The sequence below is a fragment of the Sus scrofa genome, chromosome 5 (assembly GCF_000003025.6).
Source record: "Sus scrofa isolate TJ Tabasco breed Duroc chromosome 5, Sscrofa11.1, whole genome shotgun sequence".
In the NCBI taxonomy this organism is placed as follows: Eukaryota; Metazoa; Chordata; class Mammalia; order Artiodactyla; family Suidae; genus Sus; species Sus scrofa.
The window spans coordinates 6083451-6107082 of NC_010447.5; the positions used below are offsets into that span (position 1 = coordinate 6083451).

The 23632-nt window shown below is 54.3% G+C and overlaps 1 protein-coding gene across 2 annotated transcripts; it reads left to right on the top strand.

Annotated features, from left to right (window-relative positions):
* Nucleotides 343-22471, top strand: A4GALT (alpha 1,4-galactosyltransferase (P blood group)). Of its 2 annotated transcripts, XM_021091425.1 has the most exons (4): nucleotides 358-465; nucleotides 3581-3835; nucleotides 18481-18620; nucleotides 19946-22471. In XM_021091425.1, the coding sequence occupies exon 4, from the start codon at nucleotides 19974-19976 to the stop codon at nucleotides 21051-21053; it is 1080 nt and encodes a 359-aa protein (XP_020947084.1). In that variant the 5' UTR covers nucleotides 358-465; nucleotides 3581-3835; nucleotides 18481-18620; nucleotides 19946-19973; the 3' UTR covers nucleotides 21054-22471. The 2 variants fall into 2 exon arrangements, with proteins under 2 accessions (XP_005663817.1, XP_020947084.1); XM_005663760.3 differs by lacking the exon at nucleotides 3581-3835 and having other exon boundaries at nucleotides 343-465.

The following is a 23632-nucleotide window of genomic DNA, read 5'->3' on the forward strand; positions in this document are numbered from 1 at the left end:
GAGGGCTGTGCGGTTGAACACGGGGTGATGCTGCCGAGACGTTCAGCACGGGTCACACGGTGAGGAGCGCAGGAGGGACAGTGGCACCAGTCAGGCCAGAGTTCATACTGCCCCCTCTCCGTTGCATGACGCTGAAGTTACTCAACCGCGCTGAGCCTCGTTTTTCTCATCTGTTAAATGGGGGAAATGGGATAAAAACCCCACAGAGTAAACGGCAGGGGTGCACGGAAAGCGCACCCTACCTGTCGGCCCGCAGGCAGGTGATGGTGCAGCCGGGAGCCTGGCGGACGCGCGGGCTTGGGGAGCGGGGACCCCCCTCAGGGGCGGGGCGGCGCTGACCACGCCCCGGGCCAGGGGGCGGGGCTCCCGCCCGCTGGACTCCCGGCGCTGCCCTTCCAGCCGCCTCGCCGCCCGGCCCGTCAGAGGGCCCGCGTGGTCCGCCTCCCGGAGCCGCGGGAAGCAGAGGTACGAGGGGCCGCGCGCAGGGTCCAGCTGGACGGGCTCTGGAACACGGACCTGGGGGCGCCCCGGGCCCCGGAGGGGAGGAGCGCTGCGAGAAGGAAGGGGAAGGGGAAGGAGCAGAGGCTGCGGAGGGGCGGGAGGGCTGGGCCCCCGCCTGCCCGGGCCACCTGTTTTGGAGGGACGCTGGTGTGCGCACCGACTGGGCGCGCTGGTCCCCCGGCCGCCGCCTCCACCCCGACTGCGCCCGAAGTTGAGCGCGGCGGCTGGACCCGGAGCCCGGCCGGCGCGGGGAGGGCGCGCCCCGCCCGGGAGCCCTCGGGGCAGCCCCTGCAGGGCCGGGCGCCGTGGTGGGAGAGAGGGGCCCTTGCGGGTGGGAAGCCGGGTCCGCGTCGCTCTGTCTGGGGGGCGCGGAATCGCCTCGGGAGGCCTCGCTGCCGGCTGTGCTCGCCCCGGGCCCTGGTGCGGGTGCGGCTGGGGAGAGGAGTAGGGAGCGGCCGGCGGGATCGAGGCTGCCGGCCGGGAGGCGTCCCTCTGGGCCCTTAGGGATGCTGAGGCTGTGGACGGCCGAGAGGAAGGAAGGGCCCTCCACGTGGAGGGATGGCCTGGGTCAGAGCTCGGGAGTGGGAAGGTCGGGCCTGAGCGCTCCCTCTCGGAGGTCCGGTCCGCAGCCCCCCTCTTTCCGGACTGCTTTTCTCCCTCCCTCTTCTCCAGGTTGGGAAGGTTGGGTCCGACTGGGGGCTGCAGTGTGCTTGGGAGAAGTTCTGGCTGGGAGGTCCAGTCTGAGGGTCCACTCCCTTTCGTCCTAGGGGAGACCCTGGCCTCAGTTTCCTCATCTGACACCTGCGAGTGGAAGGTCCCACCTCCTTGCCGGACGCTGCCCACCCTTTACCTCTGAGAGGGTTCAAAGCCACTTCCCCTGCCCACCCCCCTCTCAGGAGGACACCCTTTCTGTCTCCCCCAGATATGGAGTGATTGCTCTGTGAAGGCCCCGGGGGTCTCTGGAAGGCCGCTAGGCCCTCCTTTATCAAACACCCAGGAGCATGGGATGTGCACTCACTCTGGCACCCCCTCCCCGGGCTGCCCAAGGACTCCCCCACTGTTACCTCCTCCCAGAGAAGGGGGAGCCACCCGGCCCAGGGTGACAAGGCAGGGCCCAGGCTGGCCGGACTATCCCCTCCATGCTCACGCCTGCCCCCCACATTCCCACAGCCAGAGCCCCTAGGGGAGTCTCCGCATCAGGCCCAAATAAAGAAAAGAAAATGAGAGTCAGAGACGGAATCCTCTCAGTTGTTCATTTTCCTCCCACATGTGTTTCTGGTGCTTCTAGTGCCTGTCCCCGCTTATCTGCTAGGGCCACTTAATAAGAGGACAAACTCCGAAGTGGAAATTCTTTAAAATACTCATCCGAAGCCAGGTAGCTGCCCAGGCTAGTGGACTTCCTCTGGACGCGTGCAAGGGTCCCAGGTCCACAGTGTGTGCAGGCTTGGCAGAATCTTTCGAGGTGACTTCCTTGAAACATCAGGAAATTGGGACCCACCGCATCACCAGATGAGTCCCAGCCAGCAGCTCCCCAACCCACGTGGCCACGGAGGGCCAGATCTCCAAGGGCTCCAGGGGGCCGGTTCCCCAAGGGTCAGAATTGGGATCAGGGCCAAGTGAGACAAGGTGGCTGCCAGGGACATTTGCAACAGGAAAGGGAGAAGGAGGGGATGAGAAGAAAGGTGTGAAAACAGCCCCCCCCTCACTCCCCCCACCCCACTGCACCTCCTGGTGGGTAGAGGGTGTGGCCTTCGACCTGGCCACCCAAGCTGTGCTGGGCTGTGCCGTCTGGAATGCACCTCCTCCGAGGCGTGCCCTCAACTCCTGTTGATTAACCTGCGTTCCATTGTCTCACCCCGACTGGAAGCTCCTGGAGGGAGGAATCTCGTCTGAAGCCCAGTGCTCAGGCCTTGACTACATTTTGCTTGAATGAATGAACGGAAAGAAGTAGGATGAAAAATTTCTGCAGTCGCATCACTTGGAGATGACGATTGTAAATATTTTTCAGTGCTTACCTATTGTTTCGTCATACTCGTTAATGGATCTCATTTGACGTTTAGGGTCGTTTTTAATATTTGGCTCTTTCAGATAATGTTGCATTGAGTTTATCGATGAATTTACACAGTGCCAGTTTTTTTCTGGAAAGGTAATGAATTACCTGGTAGTTGATGCATGTGAACCTCTAGAGCGGCTACACCTAGAGCCAGCTGGCCTCCAGAGGGACTATACCATTGCCTTCTTCCTTAGGCTGTGAGTGTGCATTTCTTGTTATTTCCTGGAAATGAAATTACTGGGTCAGAGGATGAAGGTCTAACATCTCTGTGTGTTTCCTAACCATTCATTTGAACTCATCGTTGAGATATTTGCCGCTTGTCTCTCTGTGGCCAAGATCTTTGTCCCAGCTTATCATCGGGGTTTGATTTTTGCTGCCGATGCTGGGTGTGTATTTGAGGGGCCCGTTTTGGATTTTTATTTTATTTTGTGCGTGAGCTTGTTGATAAGGGAGATTTGGCTGCAGTTAAACGCTGATGGGAAGGAGCCAGAAGAGGGAGTGGCGGCAGCCCCTAGAGAAGGAGAGGAGAGTGGATAGAATGAGGTCCCCAAGGCTGCAGGAGGTGGGAGGGGTCTGGAACTGACCCCGAGGGACCTTCTGAGCTGGTGACTGGAAGGATGAGAGGGCTGGGAAGGGACCTTAGGAATTGGCTTTGATCTTCCTAGAGAGGGAGGTAGAGGAGCACCAGTGGAGAGAGGGTTCCTGGCCGAGGTTCCCAGCTCCCTGTGCTGTTTGCCAGCCTCATCCCCTTGAGTCCTGCTTCCCTGGGAGGGAGCAGGTGTTACCACCCCGCACTGACAGACTCCAGAGGGAGGGGAGGTGCTTGCTTAGCATCCTTCAGCTGAAGAAAGACGGGAATGGGTTCAGAGAAGGCTCTAGCCGCACGCCCTTGAGATTCCCTCTCTCTCCTCTCGGAGACTCCATCTCTCTAGATAAGGGGAAGTGGTACCCACCTTGCTCCGTCTGGCACTGGGTAAGTGAGTGCCTTTTTCTTTCCTCTGCCTCCATTTGTCTTCCCTCTGGAAGGGCCCCCGTGAGTCCAGGAGCGTCCATCACCTTGGAGTGGAACATGGGACTAGGAGAGCCCCTCCCCTCCCTGGCCAGTGCCCGCACGCCCTCACCCAGCAGGAGCCACCTCCAGCAGGAGCGCACAGCCTCCCGGATGTCACCCCCGTGCAAAGTCTGAGCTTCTGGGCACACACGCACGAGAGGGAAATGGGAAAAGTGGGCCTCACGTTCTGTGACAGGCTTGATTTGAAAGAGCATATGCCATGGTCCCAGGTACAGACATTGTCCCAGAGGCCCCTCCCCATCCCCCTCCCCCTCCAGCCCGCAGCCGTCTGTCACCTTCCTTTGCTTCCTCCCACTGCTCTGCAAGGCACTCCTCTGAGTTGGTGGTGGGCTTCCAGCAGTTGAGCCCCACTGGGTGCCAGACACTTTGCTGCCCTGATCTTTTCAACCCTCTCAGCCATCCTGTGCTGTTGGTTCCATTTCACAGATGAGAAAACTGAGACTCAGGGTCCAGCGCCTCCTCTTGACCCACGTGAGATCTGAGCCCCTGGCTGCTGTGCAATCCCAGGTGAACTTGGCACAGGGCTCCAGGCAGACCCTTTCACCTTTCACCTGGCAGAAGGTGCTTGAACCCAGCTGTGCCTCGATTTCCTCAGCTTTTTTTTCTTTTTTTTGCTTTTTAGGGCCACACCCGTAGGCATATGGGGGTTCCCAGGCCAGGGCTCGAATCGGAGCTACAGCTGCCGGCCTACGCCAAAGCCACAGCAACGCAGGATCCTTAACCCACTGAGCAAGGCCAGGGATGGAACCCGCAACCTCCTGGCTCCTGGTCAGATTCGTTTCCACTGCACCATGATGGGAACTCCGATTTCCTCGGCTCTTAAACTGTAGTTGATAACAAGAGGGCCTGCCCCACGTGGCTCTTGCGAGCATTGAGTGAGTTACTCACGAAAACCACTTTGACCCAACGGCTGTGCGTAGCCAGCCCTCAGAAAACATACCCTCTTGTTTTGGGGTGGGGGTGGAGGTGGGGTTGCACCTGTGGCATTCGGACGTTCCCGGGCCAGGAATCAAACCCGAGGCCACAGCAGCAACAACATGGGATCCTTAACCCACTAGACTACAAAGGAACTCCCAACACTATCGTTATTATTAAACCACATAACTGCATGCCCGACAGGGAGCTTTTAATAAATGTGAACTCAACCACGCCCACCCCTTCCTGTGATGCAAGGATGGGAAGTCACGCCCTGATGCTAGAGAGAACTTGAACTTTTTAAAAGCCTGCTGGAGATGAGTGAGTGAGTGATCGGCATCGAAAACCTTGAATTACATTTCCTTTGACCCAAGCGGCTCATTTCCTGGAGCCAGCCCAGTAGAAGGAATTTAGGATGTGTTGAAAGATGTCAGCGTTAAGACGCTCACCACGGAACTGTCTATAAAAGCCAGAAAGACAGAAGCCACGTTTCCAGCAGTCAAAATTGGAAGGAGGCGAAATGCAGGATGGTGCCGCCAGATGATGAGACAGAGGGTAGCCCTGCAAAGTTAGGGCGTGGAGGTGTGTTTGTTGGATCTAGTATGAAGGGCAGAGCATGTATTTCCAAACAGTTTTGTGCAGATATAATTTACACATTGGTGCACGCCGTGAGTTTTAGGAAATGGGTCTGACTGTGCAACTGCCACCGCCATGTAGTTTTAGAAGACAGAGGCCCCCAGTATTTCTAAGTGAAAAGTAAAACAGGACAGAGAACCGTGTGTGTAACAGGATCGCCTTTTGCCCACGGCTCTGTGTAAACACTGCTCCATGTGACTGGAGGCGTCAGAAAAGGACTGGAAAGAATACATCAGAACACTACACGTCATGTGCCCTGGCCTCACGTCTTCAGTGGCTCCACACTGCCTTCAAGAAAAAGAGCAGGGAGTTCCTGTTGTGGCACAGTGGTAATGAACCCAGCTAGTATCATGAGGTTTCGGGTTCAATCCCTGGCCCCGCTCGGTGGGTTAAGGATCCCGCATTGCCGTGAGCTGTGGTGTAGGTCACAGATGCAGCTCGGATCCGTGTCGCTGTGGCCGTGGTGTAGGCCGGCAGCTACAGCTCCCATTTGACCTCTAGCCTGGGAGTCTCCATATGCTGCAGGTGCGGCCCTAAAAAAGTAAAAAAATAAAAAGCAAAGGAGGAGGTGTCACTGCAGGGTGGTGACTAGATATCCCCTCCCCACCCCAAGTGCACGTGCACACACACACACACACACACACAGAGTCCCTCCCGTCAGCCAGGCAGCCCCACCAGCCGTGTGCCTGTTGGCTAAGTAAGTGTCCTTGTACATGCACTGTGGAAACACACAGGCAAAACTCAAAAGTGTGAAGAAAACCATGACAGCATTTTGGGGGATTCTTGGCAAACAGTTAGGAGGCCACCAGGTAGGGGAAGGGGAGGGGACATTTGGGGAAAAGCGGGGTGCGACTGAAACTTGGAATTCCCAGAGGAAGTGGTTTCCTTGCAAGTTTCTCCCCTCACTTGCTAAGGATGGTCTGTCGTCATCACAGCCTGGTGGTGCCCTGCTGCATGCCAGGCTGTCCCTAATTTACTATCACTCACCGTCTCAGGCAGGGTGGGCAGCGTCTGCCTCAGTGCCTGCTCTCCTCCTATCCCAGCTCACTCCGAGGCCGATTCACTCTGGTCGTTCCAGGTAGGACCCCCCACCCCCACCCCCACCTGCCCCAGGGCTGTGAAGATCAAGGCTGTGTGGGAAGCTCCCTGCGCTTCCCTGTGCAGGCGCTCTGTTGGATGGTAGCTACGAGCTCCTACTGTGTGTCAGTGTGTGAGGCGCTGGATCCCCAGCCCGCGGCCACAGTGGGAGCGGGGCCAGCATCCTGGAGGTGGCTGCTCTAGTCTCCAGGTCGGGAGAGGCCGAGGAGGGTCTGAGACCTGGGGAGGGGTCAGTCCCACCTCCCACCTTTCCTCTGCACCCTGGCTTCTCCTTTGTCACAGCGGCGCCCCGGTGGCCGTGGAGACACAGAAGGGTAGAGACGGGGTACTCAGTCGGGGGTGCGTGACATGCAGTGTGTTCCTGACAAGTGGTAAACTTCCTGCCTCTTCTGCTTAGGAAGCTCTGGGCGGGGAGTGTGCAGGGACCTTTTGGGAAAGAGGAAAAAGGAACCTGGGACTCCCAGAGCCTGATGCTTGGAGCAGCGGGGCTGCTTGGCTGGTCTGGATGTCTTGGGCCGGGGGCGGGGGAGGACGGAGGGGGCCTCAGCGCTGTAGGGTTGGGGGCCCCTCTTGGGGCTGAGGCCAGAATCTGGGGGTGCAGGGGGTATGGGGGGGAGGCTGGGCTGGGCTGTGGTGCTGACGAGGAGGGAGAGGTGTGGCATCTGTTCAGAGAGAGGCTCTCCCCCCGCCTCCCTGTCCTGCACCCCCCTCGCCCAATCATCCCAGCAGCTCCTCAACTGCTTTCTTGTTGCCACACGTTCCCTGGGATTTAGTCTCAAAAAGCAGCCAGATTGTAAAGATTTCTTTAAGACGTAAGTCACGCTGTAGCCCTTTCCTTGTCAAAATCTCCCAATGACACCCCCTTCCAATCAGCGATCAGATCCTCCCAGTGGCCCCCTATGCCCCCCACGGCCAAGCGTCCCCTCTTCTCCCTGACTCCCTCTCCTGGTACCCCAGCCTCCCACCTTGCTTGCTCTGCTGTTCCCACAACACCTTGGGCACACAGGCCTCAGGGCCTTTGCATGCGCTGATTTTCCTCCCTGGACACCCTTCCCCCAGATATTAGCCCTACGGCTTGTCCCCTAACTTCCTTCTAGTCTCTGCTCAAATGTCAGCTTTTCAGAAAGGCCAGTCCTCCCAATCCAGTTTCCCTGAGAGCACATGTGAGGGTGTCCAGAGTCCTGGCGACTGATGTTCCTGGGAACTGAGCAGAGAGCTCAGGGACGGTGACTTCACCCTGCTCCTGGGAAGCCCGGGTGCCACTAGAGAGCTGGAGTGCCGAGGTGGGGGGTGGTTGGAGAAGGAAGGAGGGTCTGAGACTTGGAGCAGACATCCGTGGGGGCAAATCCAGCCTCCCACTAGCTGTGCAGCCTCGGAAATCTCACCTTTCCTCTCCTGGACAGGTGAATACCCAGGTATAAAGGAGTAAGGGCCTGTGACCTTGCGTGTACCCTCAGTGGGTGAGGCAGGCCATGTGGCTTATACTTCCAGCAATTGTAATCTGCATCCACTCTGGGTTTACAGTGTGCAGGGGCTCCCCCCGGCTTGGTCACCCCATGTGATCCAGGCTTTCTGAGTCCTTGAGGGATCATTCACGCATTCTTCCAGAACAGACGTGCTGAGCACCTATTATGTGCGAAGGGCTGCGCTGGCCGCTGGCCATGTGCGGGGAGGAGACAATGGGTAAAAGCAGCCTCAGTCCCTGCCCTCTGGGAGCTGCCATTGTTTTCCTTGGCATTGGCCAGCGTCACTGTCTGTTTATTTAATCAGTCCCTTCCAGAAAGACCTTTCTAAACGTTTACGAACCTGTGACCACATGTCACTATCTGTAGCATAAATTCACAGATGGGGACTGCCTGGCACAGCGGGCTGTGTGTGTGATTTCGATAAACATTTGTTCACTTGCCCTCTGCCCCTCGGAGCAGGACCGTTTGGCATGCCTACCAGCGGGGTGGGGTGCCCATTTCCTCCCGCCTTGCCAGGAGAAGGTGTTGTCAAGAGTTTTGGAGGCTAGCGGATCTAACAGGTGAGAGATGTTAGCTGAGTGATTTGGCTTTGCTTTTCTCTTACTTCCAAAAAGCTCCTCGATCTTGCTTACTTGTTTCAGCAGCTTTTTTTTTTTTTTTTTGCATGTGTGTGAACGATCCTTGGCCCATTTTCTGTTGGATTGTTGGCTTTTTTTTTTTTTCCCTTGATTTGTGAGATCTCTTTATAAGGAAGAAAAGTTAGACTTCCAGAAGCTGCGAGGCACAAAAGTTACTCCAGGTTGTCACTTGTATTTCGATTTTCTTCGAATGTGGGGGAAGATGTGGAGAAGTTTGTTTTTTCAAGGAGTCAAGTTTATTCATCCTTTTCTTGGTTTTAATGACTTCTGGATTTCACACATAAGAGGACCTTCCCAGAGTTCCCATTGTGGTGCGGCAGAAGTGAATCCGACTAGGAACCATGAGGTTTCGAGTTCGATCCCTGGCCTCGCTCAGTGGGTTAAATAAAGATCTGGCCTTGCCATGAGCTCTGATGTAGGTCGCAGACGCCGCTCGGATCCTGCGTTGCTGTGGCTGGGAACCTCCATATGCCGTGGGTGGGGCCCCCCCAAAAAAAAGAGAGGACCTTCCCAACTCTAAGGTTATAAAGGAATTCACTCATGTTTTGTTCCAAATGTATATTTTTTGGCCTTTGGCATTTATTTATCCTGGGGCACATTCTGAGATATGAACTCAGCTGTTCTTTTTCCCTAGTGGCTACGTGTCCAACACCTGTATTAAAAGACCCATTTTTGGAGTTCCTGTCATGGCTCAGTTGTTAACGAATCTGACTAGGAAACATGAGGTTGCAGGTTTGATCCCTGGCCTTGCTCAGTGGGTTAAGGATCTGGCGTGGCTGTGAGCTTTGGTGTAGGTTGCAGACGTGGCTCGGATCTGGCGTGGCTGTGGCTGTGGTGTAGACCAGAGGCTATATCTCCAATTTGACCCCTAGCCTGGGAACCTCCATATGCCGCGGGAGCGGCCCAAGAAATGGCAAAAAGACCCATTTTTGCTTTACTGATTGAAGATGTGGCCTTTATTGGATATGCAGGTACCATATTATTCCTGCGATGTCTTTTGTTTCATTGCCCTCTCTGTTCATATGCCAAGGTTGTTTTAATTGTTGGTACTTTATAAAATGTTTTGATATCTAAAAGGCCAGGTCTTCTTCATATGTTCCTCCTTCTCCAAGTTTTCCTGTAGGTTCTTGCCTGTTTATTTTTCTAGATGAACTTTAGAATCAATTTGTTGAATTCCAGAATCACTTGGAATTTATAAATTGGCTTAGAGAAAATCCCAAAACCGTGCAGCTTTCCCCATGTTCAGGTTTATTTTGTGTTTTCAGTGGCTTTGAACTTTGGCTCCCATAAATTTTGAGCATCTTTTGTGAAGTTTAACCCTAAGTATCGTGGTGGTGGTTTTTCATTATATCTTCTGCTTCTAACTGCTTGTTGTTGGTGTGTGTGTGTGCCTCCTACTACCTTACAATATGCTTTTAATAGTAGTAGTTTTTCCTTTTTTTGGCCACACGTGGTATGTGGAAGTTCCAGGACCAGGGATCAAACCGGATCCACAGCAGTGACACTGCCAGAACCTTAAACCACTGAGCTACCAGGAAACTCCAGTAGTAGTTTTTCAGTAGTTTCTCTTGACTTTTCCAGGTATGCAGTAATATCATATGAAAATAGCAGTAGTTTTAACTTTTTCGATTCAGTTTTTTTTCTTCTTCTTTTTAGGGCCGCACCTACAGCATATGGAAATTCCCAGGCTAGGGGTCGAATTGGAGCTACATAATATTGAACCATCCTTGCCTTCCAGGAATAAACCCCACTTGGTTTTGACATTTCATTCTTTTAATGCTGCCGAATTCTCTTTGCTTGTTTTATTTAAGATTTTTACAATAATACTCGTAAAGGATATTGTTCAGTAGGGTATCCTGCACACTATTTGTCAGGTTTTGGTGTCCATGTTATATGGTACATTGTTTTAAGTTTTCCTTCTTATATTTTGCTGTTGAACACATTAAACAGTATTGGAATACTCTGTTATATAAGTTTGCAAAATTTCCCTCTAAAAAATGTCTTGCCCTGGCGCTTTTGTTTCTTAACAATCTTTTATAATTTTGTTTCTCATGTGAAAGTTGGCCTGTCTAGACTATCTGTTCCCGGAACAGTCTTGATCTATTACATTTGTCTAGAAATTATTTTTTTTTTTTAGGTTTTAAATTTTATTTGCAAAGTGCTATCTTATTATTAAAAAAAAAAAAGTTTTTCCTCTGCTTCTTTGGTTGCTTTCCCATTTGGCGTTTCTTAGTTTGCACTGGATGTTTTCTCCCCATCCCCCCCCTTTTTTTCTTAATTAGGTTAATGGTGATTTATCTGTTTCATTGAATTTTTTCCAAAGAACCAGCTGTTGGCCTTATTTCTTAGTTCTACTGCTTACCTATTTCCAACTTTTTTCTGCTCCAATCTTTCTTTCCTTCATCTTTCTGTTTATTTTGTGGTTCTTTCACTGACATTTTTAGCCTGGTGCTCTCTTTCTTTATTTTTATCTGCCCTGTTTTATTTGCCACATGTATTGGAGGCTATAAATAGTTTTCTGATTATTTCTGCAGCTGTAGCCAATAGTAGATTCGTGGTATTTTGATTTATGGTTGTTTTCTAGAAATCCTACAAATTCAGTTTGTATTTTCCCTGTGACTTGAGAGTTGTCTAAGAGACAGGGTTTTTTTTGTTGTTGTTGCTTTGTTTTTGTTTTTGTTTTTTTTTGTCTTTTTGCCATTTCTTGGGCCGCTCCCGCGGCATATGGAGGTTCCCAGGCTAGGGGTCTAATCGGAGCTACAGCCGCCAGCCTACGCCAGAGCCACAGCAACGCAGGATCCGAGCTGCGTTTGCAACCTACACCACAGCTCACGGCAACACCCAATCCTTAACCCACTGAACAAGGGTAGGGACCGAACCCGCAACCTCATGGTTCCTAGTCGGATTCGTTAGCCACTGAACCACGACAGGAACTCCGACAGTTTTTTTTTTTTAATTTCCTGATTTTTAAATTAATTTCTAGTCATACTGCCTTGTGATTGTAAGATGTCTATGAATATTTTTTCATAGTTTTGGATGTTGTTGAAGTTTTCAATTTTTAATTTGTTTACTTTTTTTGGCCGCATCCATGGCATGCAGAAGTTCCCAGGCCAGAGACTGAACCCTAGCAACAGCAGCAAGCCAAGCCACAGCAGTGACAACACCGATCCTAAACCCACTGACCCACCAGGGAACTCTGAGGTTTTCTTTTCTTTTCCTTTTTTGGCTGCCCTGCAGCATATGGAAGTTCCCAGACCAGGGATCAAATCTGAGCTGGAGCTGTGATGTACACCACAGCTGTGGCAATGCTGGGTCCTTAACCCAGGGCTCTGGGCCAGGGATTGAACCCATACCACCACAGAGACAAGCCAGATCATTAACCCACTGTGCCACAGTGGGAACTCCCAAGGTTTTCAGTTTTCATAAATGTTCCATCAGCTCTTGAAAAGAAAGGAGTTCCATCCACTCCATTATTAGTAGAGAGTTTGATGTAACATAGTACCTTCTAATTATTTAGATCTTCTGAATTCTGATTTGTTGGATCTACTTACTTCTTGGGCTGAGAGAAGTGAATTAAAATCTGTTATTTATCCTAGGAGTTCCTGCTGTGGCATGGCAGGTTAAGGACCCACAGCATTGTATCTGCAGTGGCTCAGGTCACTGCTGAGATGCGGGTTTAATCCCCAATGGCCTGGTGCAGTGGGTTAAAGATCCAGCATTGCCACAGCTGTGGCGTAGGTCATGGCTCCATCAAATTCAATCTGAACTTCCATATGCCATGGGTGTGGCCCCAAAAAATAATAATCTATTTATCCTAATTACTTCCTGCAAATTGCCACAGTGTTTTTGGTGCGTTGTGAATTATGCCATTTTGCATTACAAATAGCCCTTCTTTGGCCCATTAAGTGATGTTTGGCTCTGTTCCCTTTGTCTGATACTAAGATTATGGCCCCGGCTTTGTTTTTATTTGTGATTTTTTTTTTTTTTTTTTTTTTTTTTTGGTCTTTTTGCCATTTCTAGGGCCACTCCCACAGCATATGGAGGTTCCCAGGCTAGGGGTCGAATTGGAGCTGTAGCTGCCAGCCTACGCCAGAGCCACAGCAACACAGGATCCGAGCCGCATCTGCAACCTACACCACAGCTCATGGCAACACCAGATCCTTAACCCACTGAGCAAGGGCAGGGATCAAACCCGCAACCTCATGGTTCCTAGTCGGATTCGTTAACCACTGCGCCACGACGGGAACTCCTGTAAGTCACTTTTTGGTCCTGTCTCTTGAATACAGGCTAGAGTTAGGTTTTGTTCGAGATCTAAACTAAAAAGCTTTTTCTTTGGAAAGATCAGTTAAATCTATGTATATGCATTGATATAAAAGACATCGATAAAGATCTGTGATCTTTTCTGTCCTATCTCGGGTATATGTACGTATATATGTCTCAGTAAGCGTGTCGAAGGGCTGTCTTTTTTAGTCTTTCACTGTGTGGTCTGTTTTCCTTGCTATTTTTTCATTTCATGGCCACACGTGCAGCCTATGTGAGTTCCTGGGCCAGGGGTTGAATCCACGGGTTGCAACCTACAGTGCAGCTGCAGCAACGCCAGAGCCTTTCATCCACTGCACCAGGCCGGGGATCGAACCCGTGCCTCTCTGCCGCAATCCAAGCGGCTACAGTTGGGAATCTTAACTCACTGCACGGGGGCAAGGACTCCTGTTTTGTTCTTTGTGTGTTGGGGGGAAACTAGCCTTTCTGATAGGTAGGAAAGCCTGTGTTTTTGTTCTTGTGGCTGCATTTACACTGAGGCGTTTATGTGATACTCTTAGTTCCTTCTTTAGACAGTAGCTGTTGTTTCTCTTTTGTGAACAACAGTAAATTGAACTTGTTTCTCCTTCATCCTCCCCTTTTGCTCCTCACCACGCCATTTCAGCTGATACTGTACCAGGCCATTGAAACATGCACCGGTTCCATCCCAGTGCCTCCGGAAACTCTCAGTCAGGGGGTGTTGGTGACAGTTGCCACTGTCTGCTCACGCAAGGACATGAAAACCTGAAGAGACAGCCACAGCGTGGGAGAAAATTCTGGAGACAAGAGTGAATGAAGCACTCTTCTAAGAAGTGCTGTCTCAGAGTTCCTGTCGTGGCTCCGTGGTTAACGAATCTGACTAGGAACCATGAGGATGCGTATTCGATCCCTGGCCTCGCTCGGCAGGTTAAGGATCCAGCGTTGCCGTGAGCCGTGGTGTAGGTTGCAGGTGCAGCTTGGATCGGGTGTTGCTGTGGCTGTGGTGTAGGCTGGCGGCTGCGGCTCTGATTGGACCCCTAGCCTGGGAACTTCCATATGTCGTGGGTGTGGCCCTAAAAAGGAGGAAAAAAAAAAAAAGATTTTAAAATCTGACTAGGAGTTTCCGCTGTAGTGCAGCAGGTTAGAGATCGAGTGTTGTCTCTGTGGTGGCCCAGGTTCGATCCCCGGCCCCATGCAGGGGGTTAAGGATCTGACATTGCCGCAGCCTCGGTGTACGTTGAAGCTGCAGCTCAGATTCGATCCCTGGCCTGGGACCTCCCACCTGCCGTGGGTGCAGCCAAGAAAAGAGAATGGTGACTTCTGCGACCTGAGCCTCTGTCTGCTCTTCCCCGCCTCCCTGCCGTACCTGCTGGCCCCTGGTGCTTAGTGCCACGCTCACATGAGGCTTGGAGTTGGTGGGGTTTTCCTGTTCCTGGTTTCCCTAAGGCTGTAGTTTTTTGTAGTTTATTTTTCCTTTCCCCGATTGCTCTGACATCAGAAGAGGGAAGATTCAGAACTAAGGAGCTGCCTTATTCCTATTGGAAAAAGAGGTCTCCTCTTTTCTCATTTTTCTGTTTGTATTTTCCCCGGAAGAGCAAGGCCCTGCCTGCTTGATCTCTGGCTTTGGAAAACTTTACAAGCTTTGAAGGAGGAACATTTTGTAACTGCTACTCTGAAAACAGCCACTTTTACAGGGATCACTGCCTTCGATAACTGTCGCTCTTACTTCTTGAGTAGATATTGTGTATCTGGAGTCCCCATCCTGGCTCAATAGTAACAAACCCGAGTAGGATCCATGAGGATGCAGGTTCGATCCCTGGCCTTGCTCAGTGGGTTAAGGATCCAGTGTTGCCGTGAGCTGTGGTGTAGGTCAAAGACGCAGCTTGGACCCTGAGTTGCTCTGGCTGTGGTGTAGGCCAGCGGCTACAGCTCCAATTCAACCCCTAGCCTGGGAACCTCCATATGCTGCGGAAGCGGCCCTAGAAAAGGCGAAAATAACAACAACAACAATAATAATAATAGTATCTGTCCTGCAGAATTATAGTGAGGATCAAATGAGTTAATGCATTTAAGGTGTTTAGATAATGGCTGGCATACAATATGTGCTCAATAAATACTGCTGATTACCCAGAAAAAAAAAAAAAAAAAAAAGAAGAGCGGGGGAGTTCCCGTCGTGGCTCAGTGGTTAACGAATCCGACTAGGAACCATGAGGTTGCGGGTTCGGTCCCTGCCCTTGCTCAGTGGGTTAATGATCCGGCGTTGCCGTGAGCTGTGGTGTAGGTTGCAGATGTGGCTCGGATCCTGCGTTGCTGTGGCTCTGGCGTAGGCCAGTAGCTACAGCTCCGATTAGACCCCTAGCCTGGGAACCTCCATATGCCACGGGAGCGGCCCAAAGAAATAACAAAAAGACAAAAAAAAAAAAAAAAAAAAGAGTGGGGGAGATGTCACACTGGCCCCAGCTAGAGACCGGCCAGGGCCTCCTGCCCCCTCAGATGCTTCTCCTTCAGGGAGAACAAGGCAGAAGACTCTCCTATCTCTGTCACCCACTGCCTCCCCCCCGGGTACCCTCTCCTGGCGAGCAGGCTCTAGAATCCACGCACCTTCTCAGCTCTGAGCGTGGAGCATGGAGCGTGGGGCCAGGGGCATGTGACGCAGTCCACAGCCAGCCCTGCTCAGTCGCGCCCTCGCCCCCAGAGCTGAGGAGCGGAGTCTGCAGCGCAGGGGTGGTTTCCCAAGGGAAGTTGGGGTGCTGTCACCAGAAGTGGGTATAGATGCTGGGTGAGCAGAGCCAGCAGATGGCCACCCCATCTCCCGTGGGGACCACAGTTAGGTGTGGCTTATAATCCTTTTCTCCTGCCGTGGGCTGGACAGGAGCCCAGAGAGGGTGGGCGAAGGAGTGCCCCTACTGTGGGGGCCGAGGTGGGTGCAGGCCATGGAGGGTGATGTGTGCCACGTGGGGGAGCCTTTTCTAGGCACCTGAGCCCCCGCACCTGGTGCCGATGCTCCCGAGACGGAGTCCAGACCTTTAACCCTGTCTCCACCCGCCGTGCCCTTCTCAGCCTTCCTGCCTGCCTGGGGGGCATCAGGGGGAGTCTTGATGACCGGGAGCCATAGAAGGACTTAGAGCAGGGATGTGACCTCAGCTAAGGGCTGGAGGCGTCGGCAGGGAGACAGGAGGAGGTGACAGTCACGTGCCAGGCTCGACTGACAAAGGCCAGCACTTGGGCTGCGGCTGTGAGGCCCATGGAGGGGACCGTGAGGATGCTTTGGGCCTGAGGTCACATACACAGTTTCTATTCCCGGGCTTGGGCTCTGGCACCAAATACGGTGCTGCTCGCATCTCGGTTCTGGCCGGCCAGGGCTCAGGCGGCACTTCTGCCTCCTCTCCAGGCTCTGACCCCACCCACACCATGGGAGAGCCAGGACTCCCCAGCACTGCAGGCCCCCAGGCAGCCAGGGCCTCACCCCATGTGCCTGTCTGCGCTCTGATAAGTGTGGTTCACAGTGGATTAAAAATACTCAGCACCGAAATAGCCTCTTCCCTGCAGGGGAAAACCCAGGCCAGGAGGACACAAGGTTCTTAGCTTCTATCTCAGCTCCGGCCTGGGGGTGCCAGGCAGCCCAGCCTCCCTCTGACCCCCAGTTTCCTCACACACATGCTCACCGGCTCATTTCATTGCTCATTGATCTGCTAACGCATTCACTTTTTTGTTCATTTATTCACCGATCACTCGTTGCCCTGCTCACTCATTGATTTGCTCCTTGGTTTTTTTTTTTTTTTTTCTTTTTGTCTTTTTAGGGCCGCACCCAGGGCATATGGAAGTTCCCAGGGCAGGGCTCGAATTGAAGCTGTAACTGCCGGCCTACACCACAGCCACAGCAACACAGGATCTGAGCCTCGTCGGCGACCTACGCCACAGCTCACGGCACCACCAGATCCTTAGCCCACTGAGGGAGGCCAGGGGTCGAACCTGCAACCTCATGGTTCCTAGTCGGATTCGTTTCTGCTGTGCCATGACGGGAACTCATCCTTCACACTTGACTTATCTCGCCACCCCACGCGGACTCGTTCATTTACTGCAGACCAAGAGCCAGGCCCTATTCTAGATGCTAAACAAAACACAGCAGACACAGCAAACACACCCGTCCTCCTCGGGTTATGTTCCAAACAGCCAGAACAAACAAACACAAAACACACAGTGTGTTCGAGCAAGGATTAGGGAGAAGGAACTAAAGAAGGGGGCTCTGAAGTGTTGGGGGGCTTGGGATTTTAGGGGGGCTGGGGAGGGCCCCATAGGAAGGTGATTTTGTTTATCCATACCCACAACATGTGGAAGTTCCTGGGCCAGGGATTGAATCCAAACCACAGCTGCGGCAACACGGAATCCTTTAACCCACTGTGCTGGGGATCGAACTCAAGCCTCCCCAGCAACCAGAGCCGCTTCAGTCAGGTTCTTTTTTTTTTTTTTTTTTTAATTTTTTCCGCTGTACAGCATGGGGACCAAGTTACACATACATGTATACATCATTTTTCCTCCCGTTGTCGGGTTGCCATGTAAGTATCTAGACATAGTTCTCAATTTTACACAGCAGGATCTCATTGTAAATCCATTCCAAGAGCAATAGTTTGCATCCGGTAACCCCAAGCTCCCGATCCCTCCCACTCCCTCCCTCTCCCCCTGGGCAGCCACAGGTCTCTTCTCCAAGTCCATGATTTTCTTTTCTGTGGAAACGTTCATTTGTGCTGGATATTAGATTCCAGTTATAAGTGATATCATATGGTCTTTGTCTTTCTCTTTCTGACTTACTTCACTCAGTATGAGAGTCTCTCGTTCCATCCATGTTGCTGCACATGGCATTATGTGGTTCTTTTTTATGACTGAGTAGTATTCCATTGTGTATATATACCACATCTTCCTCATCCAATTGTCTGTCAATGGGCATTTGGGTTGTTTCCATGTCCTGGCTATTGTGAATAGTGCTGCAATGAACATGCGGGTGTGTATGTCTTTTTTAAGGAAAGTTTTGTCCGGATATATTCCCAAGAGTGGGACTGCTGGGTCTTATGGTAGTTCTATGTATAGATTTCAGTCAGGTTCTTAACCCACTGTGCCACAGCAGGAACTCCAGGAAGATGAGAGCGAGGTGGGGGGCATGAGCCGAGCAGACACCTGCAGGAGGGAATGAGAGCAGAGGGAACAGCAGGTGCGGAGGCCCTGAGGCAGCAGCATCGGGGGATGGGATTGAGAGAGCAAGGAGGCTGGAAGCCGTGCCAGGGAGAGAAGTGGTGGGTGTGAGGTTGGGGTGTTGGGGGGGCCACGGAGCACCTGGTGGACCTGGGGCTCCCACATCACCCAGGGTCCGAGCAGAGGAGCAACTCCCCGATGCCGTGGGTGCGGCCAAAAAATAACTAACTAACCCTGTGGCTGCTGAGAGAATCAGACAGTGAGTCAGTTTCCTGTGTTCCAGGCGCCGAGCCGGGCACTGGGGAGAGAGGTGTGCGGGCCCCCTGATGCTCAAGGAGGTCCGTCTGGCTAATGCCCTTGTCATCGAGTGTCACCTCCCCCAAGAAGCCACCTTCTCCTGCTCCACTGGCCCCTTTGCTCCATTTCAGCAGTTTCTGTCCTTGTCTCTTTCCGCTCAGGCTGAGCAATCCTCCAGGGCAGGGCTGTGCCTACTTCTTCTCTTCTCCCAAGTGGGCTCCCCACCCGGAGGGGTCGAGAAAGTGGAGGAATCCGTGAATAAACGAGCCCCAGGCCCAGCCTGCCTGGCCCGTGTGGCTGGGGGACCGGCCTCACTCTGTCTCTCACGGTCTTTTGCAGATGGATTTGCGGGCGTGGGAAGCATGTGGAAGGACGGAGCTCAAGCTGACAGAGGAGGCTGGCTGCTGAGCCAGGGCGTGTCTCCAGGAGGCCTGCCAGGCTGCAGGGTCCCACCTCGCCGCCATGGGCCGCCCAGGCTGGTCAGTTTCCAGCCCGTGACGTGGTTGCTGTTCCCTGCTTCAGTCTTGGGGAGGGACGGGCCCAACCGAGCAAGTCACAGGCTCCTGGCACCACCCTGAGGCCACAAGACCCTTCTGTCCTGGGGAGGGGTTGACTCCAGCTCCCCATGGCCCCCAGGCTGCACCCAGTCCCCCACTGCTGTGCACTCAAGCTTCCTGGCCTCTAAAGTGGAAGCCTGAGCAGCTGCCTGCGGGGTCACCAAGGGCCGGAGCAGGTGTGGATGCAGGACAGTAAATGGTGGCGGGGGACTCTTAACAGTGAACTGCCCAGGTCAGGGTGTACCTACTCCCCAAGCACCAGGCCTGTTTGCACACTGGCACCTTCTATCTGCCAGGCAGGATGCTGCAGCGGTGGGAGCACAGACTTGGGAGCCAGGTGGCCTGGGTTCAAGCCCCTGCCCTTGCGGGCCAGAGGACTCTGCATGAGTTACCAGTTTCTCGGTACCTCGGTTTCCTCACCGTGTACAATGGGGGTGACTGGAAGCATTTACTGAGTTAATGGGAGCGGAAAGCTGAGATGGTCTCCTGACATCTACGTGGTAGATGGTATTCACTGAATGAGCTCCCTCGTTCCAGGCGTTTAGGCAGACCTGGGGTCCCCTGCATCCCCGATGTAGACACGGTCCCATCGTAAGTCTGCTGCAGGAGCACCAGCAGCATGGGCATCAGCAAAGAGTGAGGGGCCAAGGGCAACAGTACAGGTCAAGGTCACAGACAATATACAGCACAACCTCCCCGGCCCTTTCCGCTCCAGGCAGGGGCTCGTTAGGCCAGGGGCCCAGGAGACCCGGACATGGGCCACATACCTAGAGCCCACCTGCCCTGCTCCTGAGCGATGGCGTGCCAGGCCCCCCAGAGCCCCAGGCCTCCCACTGGCAGGCCTCTCACAGGTACATCCTGGTTGCAGTCTTCCAGGCAGCCTGGCAGTTTGATCGGGACAGGCCTTGCCAGGCAGAGGCCTATGTGCCAAAGGCACGGTCTCTGACAACCACTGCACATGCCAGACCCTGCCCTGGGCCTGTGTTGGCCACATATCGTAGATGGCACTGGCCCCGTCCTTGGGGAGCTCACAGATGTGTCACAGAGTGAGAGGGACCCTGCCCGGATTGCAGTCCCTGGCCCACTGCTGGCATTTGACAGATGAGGATGGGCGGAGACGGGCTCTGAGCCGCTGGCAGGCCTGCGGGCTCTAAGCCGGCGTTGGCCGTGGCCGGGGTTTGCGGGAAGTGTTTTTCCTGAGTCGGGGATGCCAGCAGCCTCCCCGAACATGGTGCCGTCTCTTCCAGACCAGCCGGATCCTGCTGGAGGCTCCTGATGTCACTGGGGGAGACGATGTCCAGGCCCCCCGAATGCCTGCTGCGGCTGCTCCCAGGCGCCCCAAGGCAGCGGGTCTGCACCCTGTTCATCATCAGCTTCAAGTTCACGTTTTTCATCTCCGTCATGATCTACTGGCACATTGCGGGAGAGCCCCGGGGCCAAGGACCATTCTTTAGCCTGCCCTCCAGCATCCCCTGCCCCCACCTGGTCCCCCCGCCGCCGCCCCCTGGCACCCCACGTCCAGGCAGCATCTTCTTCCTGGAGACGTCTGACCGGACCAGCCCCAACTTCCTGTTCATGTGCTCGGTGGAGTCGGCCGCCAGGGCCCACCCCGAGGCCCGGGTGGCCGTGCTGATGAAGGGGCTGCCCGGCGGGAACGCCTCCCTGCCCCGGCACCTGGGCCTCTCGCTCCTGAGCTGCTTCCCCAACGTCCAGATGCTGCCGCTGGACCTGGAGGAGCTGTTCCGGGACACGCCCCTGGCGGCCTGGTACGCGGCCGCGCGGCGCCGCTGGGAGCCCTACTTGCTGCCCGTGCTCTCGGACGCCTCCAGGATCGCGCTCCTGTGGAAGTTCGGGGGCATCTACCTGGACACGGACTTCATCGTCCTCAAGAACCTGCGGAACCTGACCAACGCGCTGGGCACCCAGTCCCGCTACGTCCTCAACGGCGCCTTCCTGGCCTTCGAGCGCCACCACGAGTTCATGGCGCTGTGCATGCGCGACTTTGTGGCCCACTACAACGGCTGGATCTGGGGCCACCAGGGCCCGCAGCTGCTCACGCGGGTCTTCAAAAAGTGGTGCTCCATCCGCAGCCTGCGCCAGAGCCACAGCTGCCGCGGCGTCACTGCCCTGCCCTCCGAGGCCTTCTACCCCATCCCCTGGCAGGACTGGAAGAAGTACTTTGAGGACATCAGCCCCGAGGCGCTGCCCCGGCTCCTCAATGCCACCTACGCCGTCCACGTGTGGAACAAGAAGAGCCAGGGCACACGCCTCGAGGTCACGTCCCAGGCCCTGCTGGCCCAGCTCCAGGCCCGCTACTGCCCGGCCACGCACGAGGTCATGAAGATGTACTCGTGAGGGGCCTGCTGGGCCGCCCCCCCGCCCCCACCCCCACCCCAGGCATCCTGATGGAGAAGGGCTCTCAGCCACCCTTCCTGGGGAGACGGCGAGCAGGGAGGGCTCGGGAGGGGGAGACCTGAGCCGTCATGGCCCGGCTCTGGGGCCGGCTGTGCTGAGGGCAGGGAGCTGTCAGCCCGGCAGGTGTAACTGGAGGACAGGCCGCAGCCCCTCTGCTCCCTCCCAGGTAGTGTGAGGCTGATGGGAACACCCCTGAGGCCCGTGCACTGTCACAGGGTAGAGGTGACAAGTGCTGGGGGAGGGTGCCCAGCCAGAATCAGCTGGAGAAGCCAGGTGAGCGCCCTGGGTCTTGGAGACCACGGGCAAGCCCAGCGAATGGGATGGCACCTTCCAGGGCAGCACGGGAAGCAGGCAGGATGGGGCCGGAGTGCCCGGGGACGGGGGGGAGCACAGCGAGGCCCAAGGAAGAGGAGGCAGCGTGGGGAGGGGTGGGGCGCTGCGGGAGTTTGGGTTTCTTTTTCAGAGGGACCTGGGGAGCTCTTCCGGAGCTCTTCTTTCCAGGGATGGTACAGGAGTGTCATGGGCACGGGGGCTGGAGTTCTCTCGGCTCAGGAAAAGCATTTTAAAGAAAACAGCCCTCCCCTGCCCCTGATAAACACAGGAGATAATAAATACAATAATAAAAGACTCACTGACATGTAGTGGGTTTTGGTTGATGAAATGCAGCCATCGCACAGCCCTCGCTAGCCTCCCTTTGCAGCCCGGCATGAGGCTGGGGCTGGCAGTGACTTGCCTGAGGGCACACAGCCTGCCCAGGTCAGAGGGCCCAGGGACCCGACCGCTGGGCAGGCTCACAGGCCCAGTGCCGGAGAGTGACTGAGATGGGGAATGGGGGAGCCCGCTTTCCTATGTCACTTTTCAAGGCTCACACACGGCCTGGCCCACCACCCCCTCATGAGCCCAAATCTGTTTGAACCTGAACTGAGCCAAATGAGGAGCTCACCGAGCTTAGAGGAGCCCCAGGGAGGGGAGGTGCGAGGGTCCCTCCTGCCTCACCCTGGCCCTCTGGCTAAGAGCCTAGGAGAGACGGAAGTGCCATGCTGGCAGCCACAGGGCTGGGCCAGGGGCAGATCTGCTGCAGTCCCCAGCTGGCTTATGTTAAGGAAAGGAGCTGTTGTGAGAGGGGGGCATTCCGAGGGGCTGCAGAAGCCCTCCCCGGAAGACACAGGATTGGGATGCTGTCAAGACCTCTGGGGCTCAGTAGGGCTGCTCTTTGCAACACAGTGGGGGGTGGTGTTTACAGGCCTCCAGATTCTGCCAGGAGGTCTTGGACAGCTTGGAGGTGAGATCCCTGGTTCTAGGAGTATTCAAGAGCAGGTGATATTTTTGTTGAAAACAATGAACGTTGTGTCAGTTAATTCTCCGATTGCATCATCATTTTTTTTACCTACCATTTAAAAAATTTTAGAGGGGTTCCCGCCGTGCTGCAGAGTTAAAAATCTGCCTGCAGATCGCTGTGGAGGTGTGGGTTCAATCCCCAGCCCAGCACAGTGGGTGAAAGGATCGGGCATTGCAGCAGCTGTGGCATAGGTCGTAGCTGTGGCTCGGCTTCAGTCAGTGACCCAGGAACGTCCATGTGCCCTGGGTGCAGCTGTAAAATAAAGAATTAGAATGAGTAAGTTTTACTATAATAATACAAATCATATGTGTAACTATTTATGTACGTAAGCAAGTGGGATGACCTCGTGGGGTCAAGCACTGTTTAGTCACTTGGCCGTCATATAGCGAGTGCCTACGATGTGTGCCTGCAGAGGTGAAACATGCATGTCACTCCCTCACCCTACACTCTTCCATGGCTCCCTGGTGCCTAGGGAACAAAGCCTAACTCCCGGGCCCAGCATCCAAGGCCCTCCATGATGTGGCCCCACCTCCCTCTCCAGCCTTGGACACTATAGACCACATTCTTTTTTTTTTTCTTGTCTTGTCTCTTTTTTCTTTCTTTTTTTTTTTTTTTTTTACCTTTTTGTTGGCTGCACTCACAGCTTGCAGAAGTTCCTGGGTCAGGGAGCAAACCCATCCCACAGCTATAACCAGAGCCACAGCAGTGACCATGGGGGGCCCTTAACCCGCTGAGCCACAAGGGAACTCCTAGACCACCTCTTGACACCCCACCCCACCCCAGTGGCCATGTATGGTTCTCTATCTCTGTCTTTGCTGCTGCCCGCACTGCCTTCCCAACCATCTTCTCCAACAAACTCCTATTTCTTCCCACAAGGCCAGTGTCCCCTCAAGAAGCCCCCTCCTCCAGCCCCACCACTTCCAAGCATCCTCTGACCCGTTGGATCCTTGGCCTGTTCCCTCAAAGATCCCAAAGAGCAGAGCCATGTCGAACCTCTCAGGGTCTTTCTCAGACTCCTGGCAGGGGGGCCATGCATGGAGCTGTGCAGAGGCCTCAGGAGTTCCCATGAGTCTGGGTGGAGCTGAGCACCCAGACAGACCAGCTCCACACCCCCTCTCTCTGGGAGCAGCAGTTAGAGGTCCTTGGGTCCTTGGCCACCCTGGGCATCTTCTGACCCAGA

Coding starts and splice junctions, on each gene's coding strand:
- A4GALT (XM_005663760.3), top strand. CDS start 19,974: ATGTCACTGGGGGAGACGATGTCCAGGCCCCCCGAATGCCTGCTGCGG.